Raw genomic sequence first — 22,006 nt, 5'->3', positions numbered from 1 at the left:
GGGTTTTCATATTCTATTAGGGCCCAAAGAGCATAGCAGAGAGTGATAGGTGAAAAGAGGTAAATTTAGATTTAATGTCAAGAAAAATTTCCCATCAGACCTGTCCATTAGTAGAATGAACTCCCTGGTGGGGCAGTAAGTTCCTCCTCATAAGAGGCCTTTAATCAGATGGTCTACTTTTCAGATATATTAGAGTGGGATTCTTTTTAGCTATGCATTGGACATACTAGAAAGTTCTTCCAACTATATAAAAATTTCTGTGATTCTGTAATATAAAGGTAAGAATCAAATGTCAACCCTAGGTGATTTTTAATTTGGTACACTGAAATAACAGTATTATCAATCAATCAATATTTACTAAATGTTACTATTACAGTTGTGAAGATGAGATTAATTCTCCCCTGCCCATTTTTAGATTTAATCACCAGAAGTGTAGACACCCCAATTTTCCTTAAGTGAGGGAGGTCTGTAACCCATGGGCGATAATGGGAGACAAATCAGAATCAACTGACTGTCCCCTGGGCAGTTCTAAGCAAAGCTTTAGCTGTAATTGGTCCACGTAAAGTAGAAGGAAGGCACAGGAAGTGATGAAAGGAATGGCTTTTAAAAGTAGCAAGAACTTTCTGTGAGGAGGTCTTTGGCCTTCAACTTAACTCTGGAGGAGCTCCAGCTGAGAACCTTGGACTTCTTTTTTATTTTCCCTTAGAACTACCACGTGGATGAGTTAAAAAGGCTGACTCCTTTCCCTGGCTTGTTCTGGAGGTACTAGCTTCCAAAGAGGCCCCTCATCTTAGAAGAGTCCTCGTAGCTAAAACACTTGTTTAATTTATCTCTGGGCCCCCTTTGCTGGGGCCTCTTAAGCCCTGCCTGGTTTGGACCTGGTTGGAATTAATATCTACTCTCTCTGATTTTCTTACTCTCACTCTTTCTCCTTTTGTAAATAAACTACCATAAAAAGTCATTTGGAATTGAGTAATAATTCCTGGCAACCACACTCTTATAAATTTAGTCCAACCCTTTTATTTTTACCCCTTTAATATTTTACCCCTTACATTCTGGCCCTTACAAGTGCCAGTCATTGTACCAAGTACTAGGATTATAAAGACAAAAATTAAAGGGGCAGCTGGGTAGCTCAGTGGATTGAGAGCCAGGCCTAGAGACTGGAGGTCCTAGGTTCAAATCCGGCCTCAGACACTTCCCAGCTGTGTGACCCTGGGCAGGTCACTTGACCCCCATTGCCTACCCTTACCACTCTTCCACCTATAGGTCAATACACAGAAGTTAAGGGTTTAAAATTTAAAAAAAAAAATTAAACAGTCCTTGCCCTCGAAGAATCTATGATCTATCAGAATGCTATTTATAGGAATGGGAAATCTCATTTTATAGGAGGTGAAATGATAGCTTTAGCTTTGGTCATGATGATTTTAAGCTAACAATGGGACATCCAAACAGAGACTCTGACATGAATTAATGTGCCAGACTTCAGACAAGTGCCTTTTAAGTCATTTGCTACTAATTAAATCTCACAGGCCCTTTCTTTAATGACCCTGCCTTCAGGATAAAAGTGTGAGAGTGAACTAGAGGAAGAAGAATTTCCCTTTTTCCCATAAAAGTTTTTCTCCTAGATTCTAGCTTTGTCTTTCACTCTCTGGCAAAAGGACATCTCAAGGTAAGAGCTATATACAGTGAAGTCCCATCAATGCTGGTTCACATTGTTCAGGCAGCTTAATTCAGCTTTACACTCACACACTCTGCCAACAATACAAAGGTTGGCTCAGATACTATCTTCTTTCCCTTTGACGCATTGTCTAGTCCTAGGTAGGACTAACTTCTTTAGTCATCTTCTTTTCTTTCTTTTTTTTTTAAATTTTATTTTTATTGTCATGCAAAGCATGTCCATATTGGTCATTGTTGTAAAACCACACTCATACAAAACCCAACCTCCCAAATAAAACCATAAATACACTGATATCAAGGTAGTATACTTTGACCCACATCCACCCAACTCCAACAGTTGTTTTTCTGGAGTTGTTGGAGAGCATTCTCCATTATGTCTTTCAGGATTGTCCCAAATCAATGAATTGCTGAGAGAAGCCAAGTTTTCACAGATGATCATCATACAATATTGCTATTATTTGTGCAGTGTTCTCTTGATTCTGCATATTTTACTCTGCATCAGTTCCTGCATATCTTTTCAGCTTTTTCTGAAATCATCTTGCTTGTCATTTCTCATAGTGCAATCACAAGCATGTAGCACAATTTGTTCATCCATTCCCCAACTGATGGACATCCCCTCAATTTCCAATTCTTTGCCACCACAAGAGAACTGCTATAAATATTTTCATACAAGTAGGTATTTTCCCCTTAATTAACTCTTTCAGATATAGACCCAGTAGTGGTATTATAGGATCAGGGAGCATGCACAGTTTTATAGTCCTTTGGGTATAATTTCAAAATGACTTCCAGAATAGTTGGATCATTTTACAACTCCACCAACAATGCATTAGGGTCCTTTAACCCCTTTCTGATTATTTGAGAACTAGGATTATTTCCACTTTGGTTTTCAGGTTTATCCTCTCTGATTGACTTAAAAAAAATTTTTTTTAACATTTTTTTCAACTTCATATAGAAACAACTTTTTAAATTTAATTTGTTTTAATTTTTATTTTGAATATTTTCCCATAGTCACATGTTTCATGTTCTTTCCCTCTCCCCCAAACTCCCCTAACCCCCCTTAGCCAATGCACAATCCCACTGTGTTAGAAACAACTTTTGACAATTGTTTTCTGACTTTTGCAATTCAGATTCTTTCCCTCCCTACTCTTTCCCCTCTTCAAGGAAATAAATATTCTGATATAGGTTATACCAGTACTTTCATGCAATATATATTTCTATATTGCACATGCCATGATAGAAGACACACATCACACATACAATAAGAAACTCATAAAGGAAATAAGGTGAAAGATGGCCTGCTTTGATTTATACTCAAACTCTAATATTTCCTTCTTTGGATATGGATAACATTTTTTATCATGAGTCCCTTGGGGTTATCTTGGAAACTTGTTTTGCTAATAATAATTTAGCCCCTCACAGCTGATCATTGTCCAATATTTCTATTTCTATATACACTATTCTCCTGGTTCTGCTTATTTCACTTTGTGTCAATTCATATAAATCTTTCCAAGTTTTTCTGAACTCATTCTGTTTGTCATTTCTTATGGTGTAATAGTATTCCATTACAGTCATAATAATGTGGGCTGTATGTCCCATAAACCCTTCCAAGTAGCTGTGCACAATCAAAAGAACGTGCTGCAGCACCTTACCTTAGTAACTTACTATACTAGCTGTTCTCTTACTATATTCTCTTATAGTAAAGCTTGTTTCCTCAAAATGGAATCAGTTTGAGTCACTGATCAGCACTGCCACATAAATATGACACAACTTTTTCATCCATTCTCCAATTGACAGACGCTCCATTCAGTTTTCAATTCTTTGCCACTACAAAAAGAGCTGCTAGCAATGCAATGATCCAAGACATTGCTGAGGGACTTATAAAAATGCTATCCACATCCAGAGAAAGAACTATGGGAGTAGAAACACAGAAGAAAAACAACTGCTTGATCACATGGGTCAATGGTGTAAAAATGAAATTTGGGAGATGCCATAATTAAGTATATATATGTATTTTCTATGGACACGTGGAAATTATCAAACATTTCCCGTGGTCCAACAGGTTTCTGGTTCTGATTCTTTGGGCGTGGGGACGCCTAGGTCTCCACGCAGAGAACAGTTTAAATCTTCTGGGTTAGGAGGGAGTGGCCCTCTTGGCCAGCAGACTCAGGAAGAGACAGAGGTAACAATAATGGCTAGGCGGCAGTTTTGAATTCTTACAAGCACGTGGTCTAATGACTTTATCTATCAGCATGGCTTTAATTAAAATACTAATTTATATTATTATATCAGCCTTTATCATTTTTTACCTTTATAATGAGGATATGATTGGGGATGTTGACTCTAAGAGATCACCCTAATGAAAATATCAATAATATGGAAATAGGTCTTGATCAATGACACATGTAAAACCCAATGAAACTGCTTGTTGGCTATAAGAGGGGGTGGGAGGAGGAGAGGGAAAGAACATGAATCATGTAACCATGGGAAAATTTTCTTAATTAATTAAATAAAATTTAAAAAAATTAATTTAATTAAAAAAAAAAGAGCTGCTAAAACACTTTTGTACATGTAGGTACTTTCCCCTTATTTCTGATCTCTTTGGCATACAGACCCAGTGGTAGTATTGGCTGGGTCAAAGGGTATGCATAGTTTTGTGGCCCTTTGGATATGGTTTCATATTGCTCTCTAGAATGGGTGGATGGGCTTACAGTTTCACCAGCAGCATATTAGCTTGAATTTCCCCACATCTCCTCCAACATTTATTATTTTCCTTTTTGGTCATATTAGTCAGTCTGATAGATGTGAAGGGGTGTTTCAGAGTTGTTTTAATTTGCATTTCTCTAATCAATAGTTATTTGGAGCATTTTTTCATGTGACTAGAAATAGTTTTAATTTCTTCATCTGTGTTCATATTCTGTTCATATTCTCTGACCATTTGACAATTGGGGAATGCTTTGCATTCTTATAAATTTGACTCCGTTCTCTTTATTTTTGAAATTTGGCCTTTACCAGAGACACTTGCTATAAATCCCCCCTACCCACCACCCACCCCCATTTGTTGTTTTCAAGCAAATCTTGGTTGCTTTGGGAGCGATGAGAGGGCAGAGATGGTTTTGCAACCTCTACCGACAGAGGGAGTACCCCGCTTCTGAGGAGCTAAAACTAAACTCAGAAACAAGACTGTTCTCAGTTCCTGCTTCTCAGACCCAGGCCCTTAGTATACTAGCTAAGTTGGGATGGAGCTGATGTGGTGGTTTTCCCTGAAATTCATTTGATGATCCCAAATGGGAAACTGAGTTATGGTAGTGCAGAGGGGCTTTCTGCTAAAGAGTCGGGGAGAGTCTTTGCATTTCAACCCAGATCCTGGGGATGGGAGGCATTGGGGGGAGACGGGGCGGAATAGCAATGGAAGCGCCAGGCCTGTTCTATCCCCCGCAGGGCACCTTCCAGCCCCGCCCAGAGAGGAGTAGCTTTGAGAGAAACACTTCTCCGTCCCCGCAGTGGTTGGCCAGCTGCAGTGTCACTCAGAGCACTGTGTGGGGTGGTGTAGGGTGGGGTGGGTCCTCGCCTGAGTCACCCGCTGGGAGGGGCCGCGGACACTCTGGAAAGTTTGGGAGAGCAGGGCCCAGAGTCAGATTGGACCGCGGCATGGAGCCGAGGGCCGGCAGCTCGGCGGGGCCATCGCCCTCTTTCAAGGAGGAGCTGCTCTGCGCCATCTGCTATGACCCATTCCGTGATGCGGTGACTCTACGCTGCGGCCACAACTTCTGCCGGGGCTGTGTGGGCCGCTGTTGGGAGCAGCAGGACGCGCCCGCCTGCCCCGTGTGCAAGGAGCGGGCGTCCCCGGCGGGGCTGCGTACCAACCATACGCTCAACAACCTGGTGGAGAAGCTGCTGCGGGAGGAGGCCGGCCCAACCCGCCTCCGGGGGCCGCGCTTCTGCCGCCTGCACCACGGCCAGCTCAGCCTCTTCTGCCTGGATGACAAGGAGCTGTTGTGCGGCTCGTGCCAGGGCGACCCGCGGCACCAAGGCCACCGCGTGCAGCCAGTGCAGGGCACAGCCCGCGACTACCGGGTGAGGGGGCCGCCTTGCCAGGTCTCCAGAGGGGACCACGGCCACGTGGGCGGGAAACCGGAGTGGGCGCATCCAGGAAGTCTAGCACCTCGCGCTTAAGAGCCCGCGCTTGGCGAGTCTTTGGCCCTGGGTTTGGGCTAGGCCCCCGCACGCACCGCGCAGCAGCTGCACGCTAGGCTGGAGTTCCCCTAAGCTTGAGCTTGAACTTGGCCTGGCCCAGCTTGGCCCCGCCCCCTGCCTAACTCGCTGGGTTCCTGCTCTACTGACCGCATCCCTTCCTTCCCGGGGCAGAAGCATACTAAGGGGCCCACAGGGTGAATGGAGGATTTCATAATTGATTCTTAGAGGCCAACCGGTCAAGCTTTTCCTCTCAGTCTTTCAGGCGAAAAGGGGCAGGATTTGATGTCAGAGGCTTTTCTGTCCCTTTCCAGCTTCCTTGGCCAAGACTTTCCCTCTTTGGGCCTCAGTTTCCTAATCTGTAAAATGAGGAAATTGGACAAAATAACTTTAGTGCCTGCTCCCTTCTATTTCTAAACATACGATTGTGTGACAAAATTAAATTTTGCATTTATATAGTTTGTATAACTTCCCATATGTAAAGCTTTATTTGCTCATAAAGCTTTATAGTTTTATAAATATAGCTAGTTTCTATAGCTTTATAGTTAACAAAACATTTACTCTGTGAGATAAATGGGAAATGAAAGGATTGTCATCAGAGTTTTATGGATTAGAAAATTTAGGCTCAGAGGGCTAAGTGTCAGAGACTTAAGAATTTGAATCTAAGTCCATCTGTCTTTCTTCTTTATCACACTCCTATATGAGTGTGTACCCCTCCTCGCAGATGATAGGACAATCTCATATGGTTTTAGCTACTATTGGGGAAGCTTGGTAAGCTGAAATACACCATCTGAGATCCCTCCTTCCTCCCTTATTCTATTGCATAGTTCCCCTCTTGTGGTAACCAGTAAAACATCAGAGCAGTTCCCTTCTGTCCTGCCCAATTCTTAGATTTTCTGGAATTGAAAGGGGAAGAAATGGAGGGAAAGAATTCAGGGGAAAGTACATTGCTTATAAGATTTAATTAAATCCTTTGGCTGGGCAAGAGGTCTGATGTCAGCTCTTGCCACTTCTTGGTATATGGCCCTACCTTCAGTAGGCCTAGAATTCACATACTGTAAGATATTGATCAAAATGTCTGGTGCAAATGCCATTCCAGACCTACTCTAAATCTCTCCCCCTTTCAGGGGCACACCCAAGCATCCAAAGGAAGGCAAAAAACAGTCCCACCACTAAGGAGCTCACAGTCTAATGGGAGAGACAACAACACACAAGCAACTATATCTATATACTATCCGTACAAGAGATTTAAAACCTAACACAACACATACACTGAAATAGTGATCAGGGAAGAATGATTAGAATGTCCTACGAGTTGAGGGGTTGAGCATTATGAAAATCAACTGATATTTTAGAAGTAATGGTAATGATTTATTTACTATCACCAAAGTAAGTGGAGGAACCAGTAACACACAGAATCAAAGGGTAGTCAGTCATATGGGATATGAAGCATAGTCAGGGGTCTGGGACCAAGATATACTTTGAGCCAGGTGCTTGTGTATTGGCTGATTTACCAACCAGGGGGCCATGATTCTAAAGGTAAGTGAATTAAGTTACCCAGTGTATGACCTCAGGAGGGGTTGCCCCATTCATTCTCCGTGGAGAATTAATGCTGCTGTTCAATGCCAGGCATTGTACTGAGCTCCAGGGATACTAATAAAAAAAGAAAAGAAAAAAAGCCCCTGCCCACAGAGTAATTACATTCTAATGGGACAAGACCACACATAAAGGGGAGCCAAAATAGGGGTGGGAAGTGGAATTCAAAGCTTCTCGGTTTGGAAATGGCTGGGAAGTAATGAAGGTCTAGTTCTGGAAAAGATAAAGGCAGAAAACATCTTCCAGCCTCGATGGTGGTTTCATCTTTCAGCTGGGAGTGGGGTGAGGCTGAGGACAGTAGTGACATGTTTATTGACTGACTTACAGCCTAAGGAGTCAAGGATCTGAAAAAGCTCAAAGGAGCCATCTAACATAGCCTCCTGGTTTTATAGAGGGGGAAACAGACTCAGGTAAAATGAATAGTCCAAGGTCACACAGCTAGTAAGTGACAGAAGCAGGACTCAAAATCAGGATCTGTGATTCTAAATCAATGCATTTTCCACTATTTGATGCTTCCTCTTACCCAAGGGCCTGGGTCCTAGGTATTATTCATGTATTTATTTTAAATCCTTACCTTCTGTCTCAGTATCAATTCTAAGACAGAGAAGAGTGGCAAGGGCTAGGTAATTAGGGTTAAGTAACATGCCCAGGGTCACACAGCCAGGAAGTATCTGAGGCCAGAATCAAACCCAGGTCTAGCACTGCCCCTAGGTATTATTTCTGAGACAGTCTCAGTACTAGAAAGGAGTTATGTAAAAAAATAAGTAAGTTATGTAGGTGAGACTAGAGGCCTCAGAGGGGAATGAAAACAACCAAATAAGGAAAGAAGAGCCTCTCCCAGAATTCAGTGAGTAAGGTATGGCAGACAAGGGCGGGATTAGCCAAGATAATTATATATACAGATGAAACTCAAGGACTTGGAAAAATAGTGGACCAGCCTAGAAATGGTAACAAAATATCTTAAGGAAGGAAGTTTAAATAATAGAGCAGTCTGGGAAGCTCAACTCAAAGGACAAAGAAGAAAATCTCACGCAGGGAAATGATAGGAGTGGGAGGCTGTGAAAGACAAGCAAACTGGAATTATTGTCACTTCTTAGGACAGAATAAAAAGGCTACCTATTTTAGCAATAGAATCCTAGAATGTTTGTGCTTGAAGGGACCTTGGGATCTAATCAATCACCATGTAAGGTGCTGGGGATCCAAGATGAAAATGCACTATTTCCTGCCCTTGAGGAGTTCACAGTCTACTACGAGAAGAGAACAGTGTACACAGATTCATATAATATACAAAAACATATTGTTCAGTTGGGTCTGATTCTTCATGACTTCATGACACCATTTGGAGTTTTCTTGGCAAAGACCCTGGAGTGGTTTGCCATTTCCTTCTACAGTTCATTTGACAGATGAGGAAACTGAGGCAAACAGGGTTAAGTGACTTGTCAAGGGGCACACAGGTAGAAGTTGCCTGAGGCCAGATTTGAACTTAGGAACATGAGTCTTTCTGACTTCAGGCCCAACACACTATCCACTATAGCTGCCCCTGAAAAATATAGACAAGATAATATTAGGGGAGGGTGAGGGAAGCTTCATTTGGGAGGTGATATTTGAGCTGAGCTCTGAAGAAGGCTAAAGAGTCTAAGAGTTGGAAGTAAGGGCAGAGTAAACTTCTGCCTGTTCAAAGACAAGGAAATGGGAGATGGAGTTTCGCGTGTGAAGGATAGCAAATAGACTAGTTTGGCCGAAGTGTTAAGTGTGAGAAAAGAGAATTATAATTCATAGTAAACTAAAGTCATTACCTTTTCCCCAAAATGCTCCCCCTTTCTAAATTTCTGAATTACTACTAAGGGTACCACCATTCTTCCAGTCCTCCAGGCTTACAACCTTGGTGTCATTCTGGACTTCTCACTATCTTTCACCCCACATGTCTCCCCAATATCCAATCAGCTATTAAGACCTGTTGTTTTTACTTTCATGAAATCTCTCATATATGGGCCCTCTTGGACACTGCCACCACCCTGGTGCGGGGTCTCATCACCTCACTCTTTGGACTATTGCCACAGCTGTCTAGTTGGCCTCTCAGGCTTGTCTCTTACACTCCAATCTATCCTCTTATTCATCCATCAAATTAATCTTCCCAAAGTGCAGGTTTGACCATGTTACCCCCTTCTCAATAAATCCCAGTGGCTCACTATCATCTCTAAAATCAAATATAAAATCCTCTGTTTGGTGGTAAGTCTTCATCACCTAGCCCCTTCCTTCCTTTCCGGTCTTCTTTTTCTTCTTTTTTTTTTAAACCCTTACCTTCTGTCTTAGAATTGATCCTGAATATTGGTTCCAAGGCAGAAGAGCAGTAAGGACCAGGCAATTGGGGGTTAAATGACTTGCCCAAGATCACACAACTAAAAAGTGTCTGAAGCCAAATCTGAACCTAGGACCTCCCAATTCCAGACCTGGTTATTTATCCACTGAGCCACCTAGCTCCTCTAGTCTTCTTATAACCTTGAATCCCTCCGTGTACATGTACTCTTTGAGCCAAAGACATCTTCTCATCTCTGCCTATTTCCTTCAATTCCCAGTTAAAATCCCACCTTCTGTAGGAAGCCTTTGCCATTCCCTCTTAATTCTAGTGCCTTCCCTCTGTTAATTATTTCCTACTTATCTTGTATATAACTTCTTTGAACATAGTTGTTTGCAAGTTGTCTCCCTCATTAGATTGTGAGCTCCTTGAAGACAGGGATTTTCTTTTGCTTTTCTTTGTAGCCCTAGAGCCTGGAACAAAGAATAAATGCTTATTATTACTGACTAAACTTGGAAAGGTAGGGTGGATGGGTAAAGGGATCATAAAAGCTGACCAAAGGAGTTTGTATTTGATCCAAGGGGAGTGACTTTGTCATTTAGTGAAAGAAAAACTAAGGCCCCCAAAGGCTAATTCATTTGGTAAAGGTCAGTCACTAACTAGCATTGTGGCTCTGTATGAGTCACTTCCTCCTTAGACCTAATTTCTTTAGCTTTCAAACTAGGTTTTAGATTTTGAAGTCATTATCTCTAAGGGCTTTTTCAGCTCCATGACTTGGTAGTATCCTCTGACTCAGCTCAGCACAACTCAGAAGCATGCCTGAAAAAATGCAGATGATGGTGGGTCAGCTTGGTTTAGAAAACATATTTAATGCTAAAATCATGATAGCAGAGTATGATGTGAAAAACCCCTGGCAAATGACATAAAAGGAAATTGTGGGAGAATCGTGGGAGAATGAATTCATTGGGGCTGAGAAGAATAAAGGAAAATGTTGCCTACTAGAAGAAGTTGGAAGCATCTTTCTAAGGGACATGGAAAAGGCTGAGATGCTCATGATTTTTTTTTAAACTTCAGGCTTCAAAAATTTCAAGAGCTACAATGTGGTTATGAATTAGGAAAGTATGTAAGCCCCAGATGGTTACAGTGTAGATTATTTAAGGAACTGTGAAAGGTCATGTAGGAACTTGTATAAGAGTTAAGCACATGCTTGAAAACTGAAAAAAGACATAGCCCTGGGGAGTGGATAGAACACCACACTTGGATTTGGGGAGACCTGGGTTCAAATCCTGCCCTGGACACTTATTAGCTGACCTTAGGCAAATCACTTTACCTCTCTGGGCCTCAGTTTCCTCATCTGTAAAAAAGAGAATAACAATAGTGCCAAGAAGTTACAGTAGTGTATCTTGTTCTTTATGGGAAAACAAGGCCAGGAGCTACATATGCAGGATAGAATGGAATAGATTACAGACTGCACAGTTTGAGAGAGAACCCACATGCCTCATGCATCTATTGGAGAAGTGGCTAATTGAGCTATTCCTTATGTAGATTTGTCATCCAACCTTGTATGCCTAGAGAAACGCTGGAACACATCATTAAGTTTCCAAGCACCTTGACAACAATAGGTTAGTGTGTGTGTGTGTGTGTGTGTGTGTGTGTGTGTGTGTGTGTGTGAGAGAGAGAGAGAGAGAGAGAGAGAGAGAGAGAGAGAGAGAGAGAGAACACAGAGCGCTTCAGAGTGGCAATAATCCACAGCCCATTTTCACACAGATAGCCAGCAGTCTGGCAGGTTTCAGCTGTGTGCATACCTGAATTATTATCCCTGGATTATAGGGATATACCAGTTTTTTTGTGGTTATTATTATTCAGTCATTTCAATCATATCTGACTCTATGTGACCCCATTTGGGATTTTCTTAGCAGATACTAGAATGGTTTGCCATTTTCTTCTCCAGCTCATTTGACAGATGAGAAAATCAAGGCAAATAAGATTAAGTGACTTGCCCAGGGACACACAGATAGTATGTGTCTGAGGTCAGATATGAATTCACGAAGATGAGTTCCTGACTCAAGGCTTGGTGCTCTTCCTACTCTACAACCTAGTTGCCCCTATAACATCTAAACATCTAAGTTTAGCAGGGGGAGCTAATACTGCCTGTACCTTAGACCGACTAGCTATGTAATAAGGTGCAGGATTAAGAGACTGTAGAAGGAATGATATCTAGAATAGTATAGAGATCTTAGAGATCAGGGCCTTGGACTCAGCAAAAGATTTGTGGAAGCAAAGGACCATTCCAGGATAGGCCCATTACAGAGAAAATTTGACTTTAACAGAGAGCCATAGAATAAATTTGATGTCATAGAGGTTAAGTGGAACAGCAATTGCTCTAGGTCAGCTTCATGGGGCCAAATCCCACAGAGACCTGGGGAGAGTTGAGAAACCAAGTTCATTAACAAGGTGGAGGGTCATGGGGGATCTTAGTCTAGGACCATGTTGGCAAACCTATGGCATGAGTCCCCTTCCCCTCTTCACAAGTACCTGAGGACATTTCTTATATGACCCCCTCCCTTGCCCAGCAGCCCATTGGGAGCACTTCCTCCCTCCCCTGTCTGGGGCAAGGGGGCAACAACTCACATGTGGCATGAAGGTTGCAGTTTGGGCACTTGGTCTCTAAAAGGTTCACCATCACTGGCCTAGGACATCCCTAGCTGAGGTGTACATCAGATAGTTGTTTCACTTCCATGGACCCATGTAACCTACAAGGCTCCAGAATAAGGATTAAAATGGCAGAATTCTATATTACCAAATAAACAACATGAATATGTGTACATTCTCATTGATAGCCCATTCTAATGTTGTTTTGCAAATGTAAATGAATGATCCATCACTTATTAATAGCTTAATGCTAGTAAAAGAAAAATCTCCTATGGCACATATATTCAAGGGACCAACTCTGACCCTTTAGAAGTCCCTTAATTTATGTAATGCTGATGTTCCTTGGCATTGTTTTTTTATACCCTACAGTGCTAAATAATCTAAATCTTTGAAATACATTTCTCAATGTTTATGGAATCATTGTTTCAAGGGACCTTAGAGGTCATCTAACCTGAGCTCTTATCTGATGCAAGAATCCTGTCAACCCCATCCTTGGCAGGTAGCCAGCTAGCCTTCATTTCTCCAGCTCATCCACAAGGCTGTAGGGAGCCACTTTTACATATACTTTGCTTAAATCCAAGGACACTCTTGTTTATAGTATTCCATCAGTCACTCACCAACAATTCATGCAACTCCTACTATGTGCCAAGCCCTGGACTAGGACGGCATTTACTTCAGTACTTTAAAATGGGTCCTTGGGTTGTGGTGGTTGGGAGAGAGAGGGAGCAGCTAGGTGGTTCTGTGGCTAAAGAGCCAGTCCTGGAGACAGGAGGTCCTAGGTTCAAATCTAGCCTCAGACACTTCCTACCTGTGTGACAATGAGCAAGTCACTTAGCTCTCATTGCCTAGCCCTTATTACTCTTCTGCTTCAGAGCCTCTGATTCTAAAACAGAAGGAAAGAGTTCTTTTTTAAAAATGGTCCATGGTCATGATATGGATTTTCCCCTCTAGTGGTGTTATCCTTTCATCCTTTGTGATTCTTATCTTTATCCTCTCATAAATGCATCACAGAGGATCTACCCAATGTGCCAAAGATCTTCCTATGAGCCTTTTAACATTCAGGATTACCAGTGCAGGCCTCAGGGCTGTCCTCATGTTATTTTCTGCTCTCACTACTTCCTTTTCTGATCATGCATTTCCTGGATGAAATATTTTGTGCCACTCCTTATATGCCAATAGTCTTTGGAAATACATTGCTACCTCCTTAATCCTGCCACACTGTTTGAGCTACCTACCATTCTGATTATTTAGAAATTATTACTAAAGATTTGCAGCATCATTGTGTCTAGTAACTGGTTTAACAATTTTTTGAGCCTGGATCTCCCTGTTTTGCCTAGGCTGGAATTACAGAAGCCACTCACAGGGTGATCTCAATTTGATAATATCCAGGGACTATAACCTGCTATACTTTTCTGACCTGGAACAGATGACCCTTTCTTAAGGTCACCTTGGCACCTAGTGGCTCACCATATTGGTGTTGGACTGAATGCTGAGACTTGATCAGCATTAACTTTGCTGGAGCTCAGAACTCCCAAACTCAAGAAATCTGCCAGTCACACCCTTCTCTGGTAGCCTGGATCACTGAGGTGTGCTGCCATATCTACCCATTAAAATGTTTTTTTTAAATTAATTAAGAATATTTTTCCCTGGTCACATGATTCATGTTCTCTTCCTCCCCTCTTCTCTCCCCCCCTCCCTGAGTTGATGAGCAATTCCACTGGGTTATACATGTATCATTGTTCAAAACCTATTTCCATATTATCTAATGTGATTTTTAAAAGGCATATGCATAGACTACAGTTTGGAATCCAGAGCATCTCTGAGAATGGAAAATCCTAGAAATTGGAAATGATCTCTAAAACTTGCCAGAAGTTGTTTTTTTAATCTCACCAATTCCTTAAGCTGTATCAAACCATACTACCATGTTTAACATGACATGTGTACTGTACAAATATGGAATGAGAAAGTAAAAAGGTGGAGGTAAGTAGATAGCAACTTAATTAGCAAATGAAACCTGGAAAGCTCAATTTTCATTATAAAATATAACATCTGAAGTAGAATACCCAAATTCCCCATCATGCCTCTCCCCACTCCCCTTCCAAGGACCATCCCTTATGATCAAACATTTTTAGAAGAAAAAACTAACCAACATTTACTCCTCTTTTCCTTGTCTCACATCACCTATATCCCTTCTGCCACAATCCCCTCCTGAACCCGTCTCACATGAAGAGGTACCCTTCTCTATTCTCAGTCAGACTCATATACGAGTGTGTGCTCTCCTGCCCTCTCCAGCAAAATATCCCCTTTATCATCCCCACTCTCTCTAATCAATCCTCAGTCACTCCCAGTCTAGTGGCTATCTTGTCTGTCCTCAAAAAACCCTTACTTGATCTAGGCATCCCTATGACTTACCATCCTGTTTCTCTCCTTAACTTTGGTGGCAAAACTCCTTGAGATGGTCATCTCCAAAAAGTGCTTCCATTTCCTCTCCTCTCATTCTCTTCTTAACTCTTTGTAGTCTACCTTCTGAACTATTATTCAACCAAATTTGCTCTCCCCAAAGTTACTAATGATCTCTTAATTGCCAGATCTAATGGCTTTTTCTTAATTCTTATCCTTCTTGTGGAAATATGTTTTGCATGATAATGCATGTAGAACCTGCCAGCACCAGGAGAGGGAAGGGAAGGGAAGGAGAGAGATACGTTTGATCATATAACTTCAGAATGTGATTGCTTAAAAAAGACCCTAAAAATAATAAATAATTTTTATCCTTCTTGACCTCTTTTCAGGCTTTGAGACTGTTATTCATCCTCATCTCATTGATACTCTCTTCTCTTCAGATTTTTGTGAAATTTCTCTCTCCTGCTTCTTATTTAAAAAAAAATCCCTTAGCTTCTGGCTTAGAATCAATGTTAAGTATTGATCCCAAGGCAGAAGAGAGTTAAGGGCTAGGCAATGTGGAGTAAGTGATTTGCTTAGGGCTACAGAGCTATGAAGTATCTGAGGTCAGATTTGAACCCAGGACCTCCCATCCCTAAGCCTGGCTCTCTGTTCACTGAGCCACCTAGCTGCCCCCTCCTGGTTCTTTTACCTGTCCTACTGCTTCTTCTCTGTCTTCTTTGCTGAATTCTCACCCAGATTATACCTGCTAACAGTGCACCAAAGCTCTGTCCTGGGTCCTTTTTTCCCCCTCTCTCTGATTTTACCTGGTGATTTCAATAGCTTTCATGATTTCAATGATCTTCTCTATTGAGATCTACACATCCAGCCTAATCTACTTGTCCAGCCCTAACTTCTCTCCTGGCCTGAAGCCTTATATCACCAACTGCCTTTTAGACATCTTGAACTGAATGCCCAGTAGACATCTTAAATTCAACAAAACAAAAATCATTATCTTTACCCCAAAATCTCTTCCCTCTTCCTAACTTCCCAACTATGGTTGAGGGCACCATCATCTCCCCAAGCTCAGAACCTAAATGTCATCTCAGAACTTCACTGCCCTCATATCCAATCATTTGTCAAGTCCTATCATTTTCTACCTTCATAATATCTTCTGGGTAAGCCCCATTCTTTTTTTTTTTTTTTTTTTTTGACTTGGACCTTCACTACTCAAAGCTTGGACTATTCTGATTGCTTTCTGGTTGGTCTCCTTTCCTCAAATGTTTCCCACTCTGATCCATCTTCTCTTCAGCTGCCAAAGTGATCTTTCTAAAGTACAGATTTGACCATATCACACTTCCATCCCCTGTTCAGTGGCTCCCTGTTACTTCTAGGATCAAATTTAAAATCCTCTGTTTAGCTTTAAAAAAAAATAAAACAACCAAAATATCTCATTTTTGGTCTTAGAATCAAAGTATTGGTTCCAAGACAAAAGAGTGGTGATGGCTAAGCAATGGGGTTTAAGAGACATGTCCAGAGTTGCACAGCTGGGAAATATCTGAGGTCAAATTTGAACCCAGGACCCCCTGGCTCTAAATCCACTGAGCTACCCAGCTGCCCTCCCTCCCTTTGTTTAGATTTTAAAGCCCTCGGTAACCTGGCCCCTTCTTACCTTTCCAGATTTCTTACCTTCTATGTAGTCAGTGACAATGGCCACCTTACTATTTCTGGGGCAGACATTTCATCGCTCTCCCTTGCCTAGAATGTTTCCCCTCTTCATTTTTCCCTCCTTACTTCCCTGACTTCCTACAAGGCTCAGTTAAAGTCCCACTTTGTACAAGACTTTCAGTGCAACTTAATCTGAGCGCCTTCCTTCTGAGACGAGCCTCAATTCATTCTATATAATATATCTTCTTTGTACAGAGTTCTTTGACACTAACTGATTGCCAGCAGCTGGTGGTTGAAATAACCAGTTCTCTGAAAAATGTGCTCACAACATACTTTTAATTTGATCTGCATTATTAACATTTTCTCTATCACTTTTGTAAGTCTAGACAGTCAACAAAATAATAAATCAAGCCATGATTTGTAGCATTTGCTGATTTCCAAGGTATAAATGCCCACGCTGAAAAATTTAACAGTTGGCTCAGGTTCAAACTGCCTCTCTAGCATACCTTTGTTTGTGTTCCTCATTAGTCTGAGTTTCTTCAGAGAAAGGGCTTTTGGGGGATGGGGGTGGAGGCTTTCTTTGAATCTCCAGTTCTCTGCGCTGTGCCACAGTGGATACTTAATAAATACTAATTGACTGGCTGACATACCACCCCCCCCCAAAAAAGTCTGACCTTATATGCAGTGTTCCAAATTCTTCATCCCCTGCCTCTTCAAAAGGAAGAGGACATTTCTTCTTCCTTCTTTCTTTCTTTCCTTCCTTCCTTCCTTCTTTCCCTTTTTAACATTGAATATCAACTCAATTGAACTGAAATATCAATCAATTAAAAATCAAGGCAGAAGAGTGATTGTGATGGCTAGGGAACTGGGGTTAAGTAACTTACCCAGAGTCACACAATTAAGAAGTATCTGAGGTCAAATTTGAACCCAGGACATCCTGGCTCCAGGTGTGGCTCTACCTACTGAACCACCTAACTGCTGCTCATCAGTATCCTAATAAGTGTGAAGATAAATGAATCTTTCATTCTGCTTTCATATAAACTTATGGCAAAAGGCATAAATCTAGATATAATCCAACTCTCAATGAAATATTTACTTTGCTGTGTGTTATGCTTTCAGTTGTCCCTTGCTTATTATCATCAGGACCCAGAGACTCTATATCCAAAGCACCCCAGTAATCATGGCTGATGGAAGCTCTTATTATTGTCTCTGGGTAGCCTGTACAACAAATATGTTTGATGAATCAAGTAACATGAGGGAAGCTATTGTTTTTGCCTATAAGTAGCATATACAACAAATATTTTTGGTTTAAAATTAAATAATGTAGTGTATCTCCCTCTGTACCATGTGGTGTAGTAGGAGTAGTTTTCATTTTAATAATCAAAACAGGATAACAATTTTGATGACTTCTTATCATGTATTCAGAGATCTAGAGCTAGAAGGTAACTCAGGGACTATTTCATCCAAGCTATTTTAAAGAGAAGGAAAGGCAAGTTACTTGCCCAAAGTCACACCAGCAGGAAGAGTTACTGTATGCTGGTTGAACCCATGCTGTAATAGAACTGTGAATGAAGACTCAGAAGATTTTGGTTTTAGGCCTAGATCTATCATAATCTAGCTATGTAAAACCCCAGACAAGTACCATTACTCCTCAAATCTTTAGTGTCTTCATCAGTGCATGGACTAGATCAGTGATGGTGAACCTTTTAGAGAATTAGTACTGTGCCCCACCTCCCCAGAGACTTTGTGCTGTGCCCTGCCCCCCAGACTGAGTGCCAGCCCCCCTTACCCCAGACAGGGGAGGGAGGAAGCATGCCAGTTGGGCTGTTGGGCAAAGGAGTGGGTGAAATTTAAAAAAATGTCCTCAGGTGTGGTGGAAAGGGGAAAGGGAGCAGTTCCACCCAAGTTCCTCTGCCTTTCTACCCTGAATAATTATCCCCTTTTTGCAGCTGAGGAATATGAGGCAGACAGAGGTTAAGTGATTTCCTCAGAGTCACTAGTAGAAAGAATACTAGCCTTGGAATCAAAAGATGTGAATTTATAGTTCTGGTGCTTAGCTCTTCTTTCTAGCCTCATAGTATATATTACTTTCTTCCCAACCTCCAGCCATGGAAAGTATATATTATTCTACTATCAAGTCAAATTGTCTTTTTCTTGTTCCTTTGGGCACATGACACTCCATCTCCCACCTCTATACCTTTGCACTGGCTGTGCCCCATGCCTGGAATATACTGTCTCTTCACTTCTACCTCATGAAATCTCTCTCTACCTTTAAGATACAACTTAAGTACCACAACCTTCTACTTACAGCCCTTCCTCATCTGCCCAACTGCTAATGCATTCCTTCCCTAACTGCCTTGTATATATTGGTATTTATTTTTTATATTTATTCTACATATAGTTATACATATGATTGTGTATATATATATATGTGTGTGTGTGTGTGTGTGTGTGTGTATATACACACACACATACACACTACCTCCTCCCCCATAGAACCTGTAAGACAAGGGATTGCTTCCTTCCTTCTATCCCTATCACAGTGCCTGGCACATAGTAGGCACTTCAAAAATGCTTGTTGATTGATTGACAGTTTCCAGCTATATTAGATGATATTACTCTGAGCAAGTCACTTAATTCTCTATTCCTCAGTTTCCACCTTGATAAAATGGGAATTAATATGTTCAAACTGCCTGCCTCACAAAATTTTTGTAAGGAAACAACTTAGTAAACCTTATGGTGATAGGTTAAGATGAATTATTACTATTTGTTAACCATAAAAGATTATGGAAATGCCAATGGCTAACGCCCTTCCTAGACATGGGCATCCAGGAAAATAAGAAATTGGCCAAGATAAACATATGTGTCTTGTGACCTCCTTTTTTCCTGTCTTCCTTCTCATTCAGGCAAAGTGCAGGAATATGGAGCACTGTCTTCGCGAGAAAGCCAAAGCTTTCCGGGCTATGCGGCGTTCTTACGAGTCCATCGTCAAGCATAATCAGGTGAGTGCCTCCTCTGGGAATCTGTACAATGCAAAGCTTCTGCTTAGGACAGAAGACAAAGAGGAAGGTAGGATGGCAGGTAGAAGTGGACAGGCACTGAGTGCGAATCCTGACTGACATGGCAACCTAAAAAAGAGGACCGTATCTTTACCTGGCCCTAACGTAGTATGGCTTTTTCTACAGAAGGCCCTCTGCATCCCTCTGTTTGAGGAGCCCTGTCTAAATAGTTTCTGCCAGATCGAGACAGCTGAGGCTACAGACTGAGAGGAAGGAAGGAAGAAGAGTCAATACAGCGTATGCATTGAGTAGGCACTTTATAGACAACTGCTGAATGATGCTCTTTGCCTTAGAACTGAGACTTAATATTAGTTTGAGAAAAAAAAAGGAACTCTGGCTTACATCCAAACGGATGGCCATTCTGAAAATGCACAGCCACCATTTAAACTCATGTAATTCCCACAGCGATGAAAGTGAGATGCCATGACAACCAAAGCTGATGAGGTCAGGGGCAGCCTGGAGACACTCGGGCATTTCATCAGCTGTTTAAATCCTATCCCTGCTTCCTCCGCAGTGGTTACCCCGCTACTAAGACATTCTGAGAGTCATTGCTGTTTCCCCGGCTTCCCCTTCTCGGTGATGAGGTTAGACCTTGTCACAGCCCAGACACGGCACTGGAGTAGCACTTGGACAGTGTGCCAGCCTGACATTTCTGGAGATTTCCTCATCCTCTACTCCCCACGGAGGGGGAAGGCAATCTCAAGTGAGAACTGATACGGGGAGAAGTCCCAGGGCCTGCCACAGAGCAGGAGCTTAAGAAATGCTTGAAACACTTGACAAAGACAATCCCATTCGAACCTCAGGATAGCAAGAAGTATAGATTTGGGGTCAGGGACCTGGCTGGATGAATTCTCACTTCTACCTTTTATTACCTGTGTGACCTTCAGTGAACCAATGGATCTCTCTGGAGGCTTCAGTTTCTTCATCTGTAAAATGAAGGGGTTGGAACAGCTGATAAGGGATCATTTTTCAATCATGTCCAACTGGTTGTGTTTAATGTGTCATAAATATACTCCTTCCGAGGTGTTATCTTCAGGTTTCTTCTTCTTATTCAATCATTTCAGTCCTGACCAACTTTTTGTGACCCCATTTTGGAGTTGTCTTGGCAAAGGTATGGAAATGATTTATCATTTCTTTCTCCAGCTTATTTTACAGATGAGGAAACTGAGGTAAACAGGAGTAAGTGACTTGCCCAAAGACACTCAGCTAATAAATGTCTGAAGTCAAATTTGAACTCAGGAATATGAGTTTTCCTGACTCCATACCAAGTATTCTAGCCCCTATAAAAATTACAATTAATATATATTAACTTAAATATTATGTTTTGTAATATAACCTAACAAAACCTTACAAAACATAATATTTAAGTTATTATTATGTTATTATTATATATTAATTTTAATTTTTACACCACTGTGCCATCTAGCTTCTTATCTGACACATAGTTGACATTTAATAAATGTTTATGAATTGATTGATCGGTTGCAGGTCTCTACAAGGTTATTTGCCTATGGTCACGTAGATAGCAAGGACCATAGACCAAAGATGAGTTTTGAATCCAAATCTTCCTAACTCCACCTCCCACAGTCTTATCTACTGTATCCCAGTCTCCCTGCCTGATGGTCTTTAAGCAGAGACTTGGATGACCACTTGCCAAGGATATTATAGGGTAGAGTCCCATGTAGGTTAGGCTAGTGGACCTCAGAGTTGTTTCATCTGGTTCTGAGCTTCTTCAGCCTCTATATACTCAACTACTCTTCTTCCCACCCACCCCCAACCCTAAGTGTCCAGCTCAAGCAAGCTTCAGTTCTAGAATTCTAGGCAGGATTCTTTCCTGAAACAGGGAAGTTCTGGCTTGACCCAGCTTGACTGGCTGGTTGTATTTGCTTTTTTACCTCGGTCTGCATAAGTAGGCTGCAGAGAAGAGCCTCTCTTATCTGGGTCAGGAGATACTACAAGGCATTGATGCTTTTAGTTTCTTGACTTCTATCCTAGATGGAATTAATAGAGTCAGGAAGCCAACATCTTGGGGAAGTATGTGATCACTGTTCATGTTATCTCTTGTACCGATAGAACTACAAAGTATTCATTTCAGGAGAGTTGTCATGGGTCCTTTTGTTTTTAGAACTTTTGAGCTCAATGTACTTGCACATTGATGTAGGATCATAATATCTGTATGAAAGGGACCTCAAAGTATCCAGGGTTCACAATGATTTTTGTTCTTCAAGTCCCTTTCAACAATAATGAAAATGTGAACTCCTAGAGTAATTTAATAAACTTATTATGTGCTTTGAAATTATTTACTGCTTAAGTCACCATTAAATAATTTTTAGCATAAACTCCTTAGATGATTGTCATGAATTCCTTAGAGGTTTGAGAACCATTAGATAAGAACCACTGAATGTTCTCTAATGCCCCTCGATTTGGAAAGGCTGAGAAAGGATAAGGGACTGGTCCAAGGACACACAACTAGAAAGTAAAATCACCA

At 41.5% G+C, this 22,006-nt stretch overlaps 1 protein-coding gene across 1 annotated transcript in view; it reads left to right on the top strand.

Moving 5' to 3' along the window:
• Positions 1–5,325: 5,325 nt before the first annotated feature.
• TRIM35 (tripartite motif containing 35) overlaps positions 5,326–22,006 on the top strand; it is a 30,265-nt gene continuing 13,584 nt past the window's right edge. Inside the window, exons 1-2 of the mRNA XM_044661030.1 lie at positions 5,326–5,751; positions 19,366–19,461. Coding sequence (XP_044516965.1) covers positions 5,326–5,751; positions 19,366–19,461 — 522 coding nt within the window. The remainder of the gene's footprint in view (positions 5,752–19,365; positions 19,462–22,006) is intronic.

The sequence above is a fragment of the Gracilinanus agilis genome, chromosome 2 (genome assembly GCF_016433145.1).
Source record: "Gracilinanus agilis isolate LMUSP501 chromosome 2, AgileGrace, whole genome shotgun sequence".
Taxonomy (NCBI): domain Eukaryota; kingdom Metazoa; phylum Chordata; class Mammalia; order Didelphimorphia; family Didelphidae; genus Gracilinanus; species Gracilinanus agilis.
Note: the sequence above shows the minus strand (reverse complement) of the source record. Positions and strands in the feature narration are given on the sequence as shown.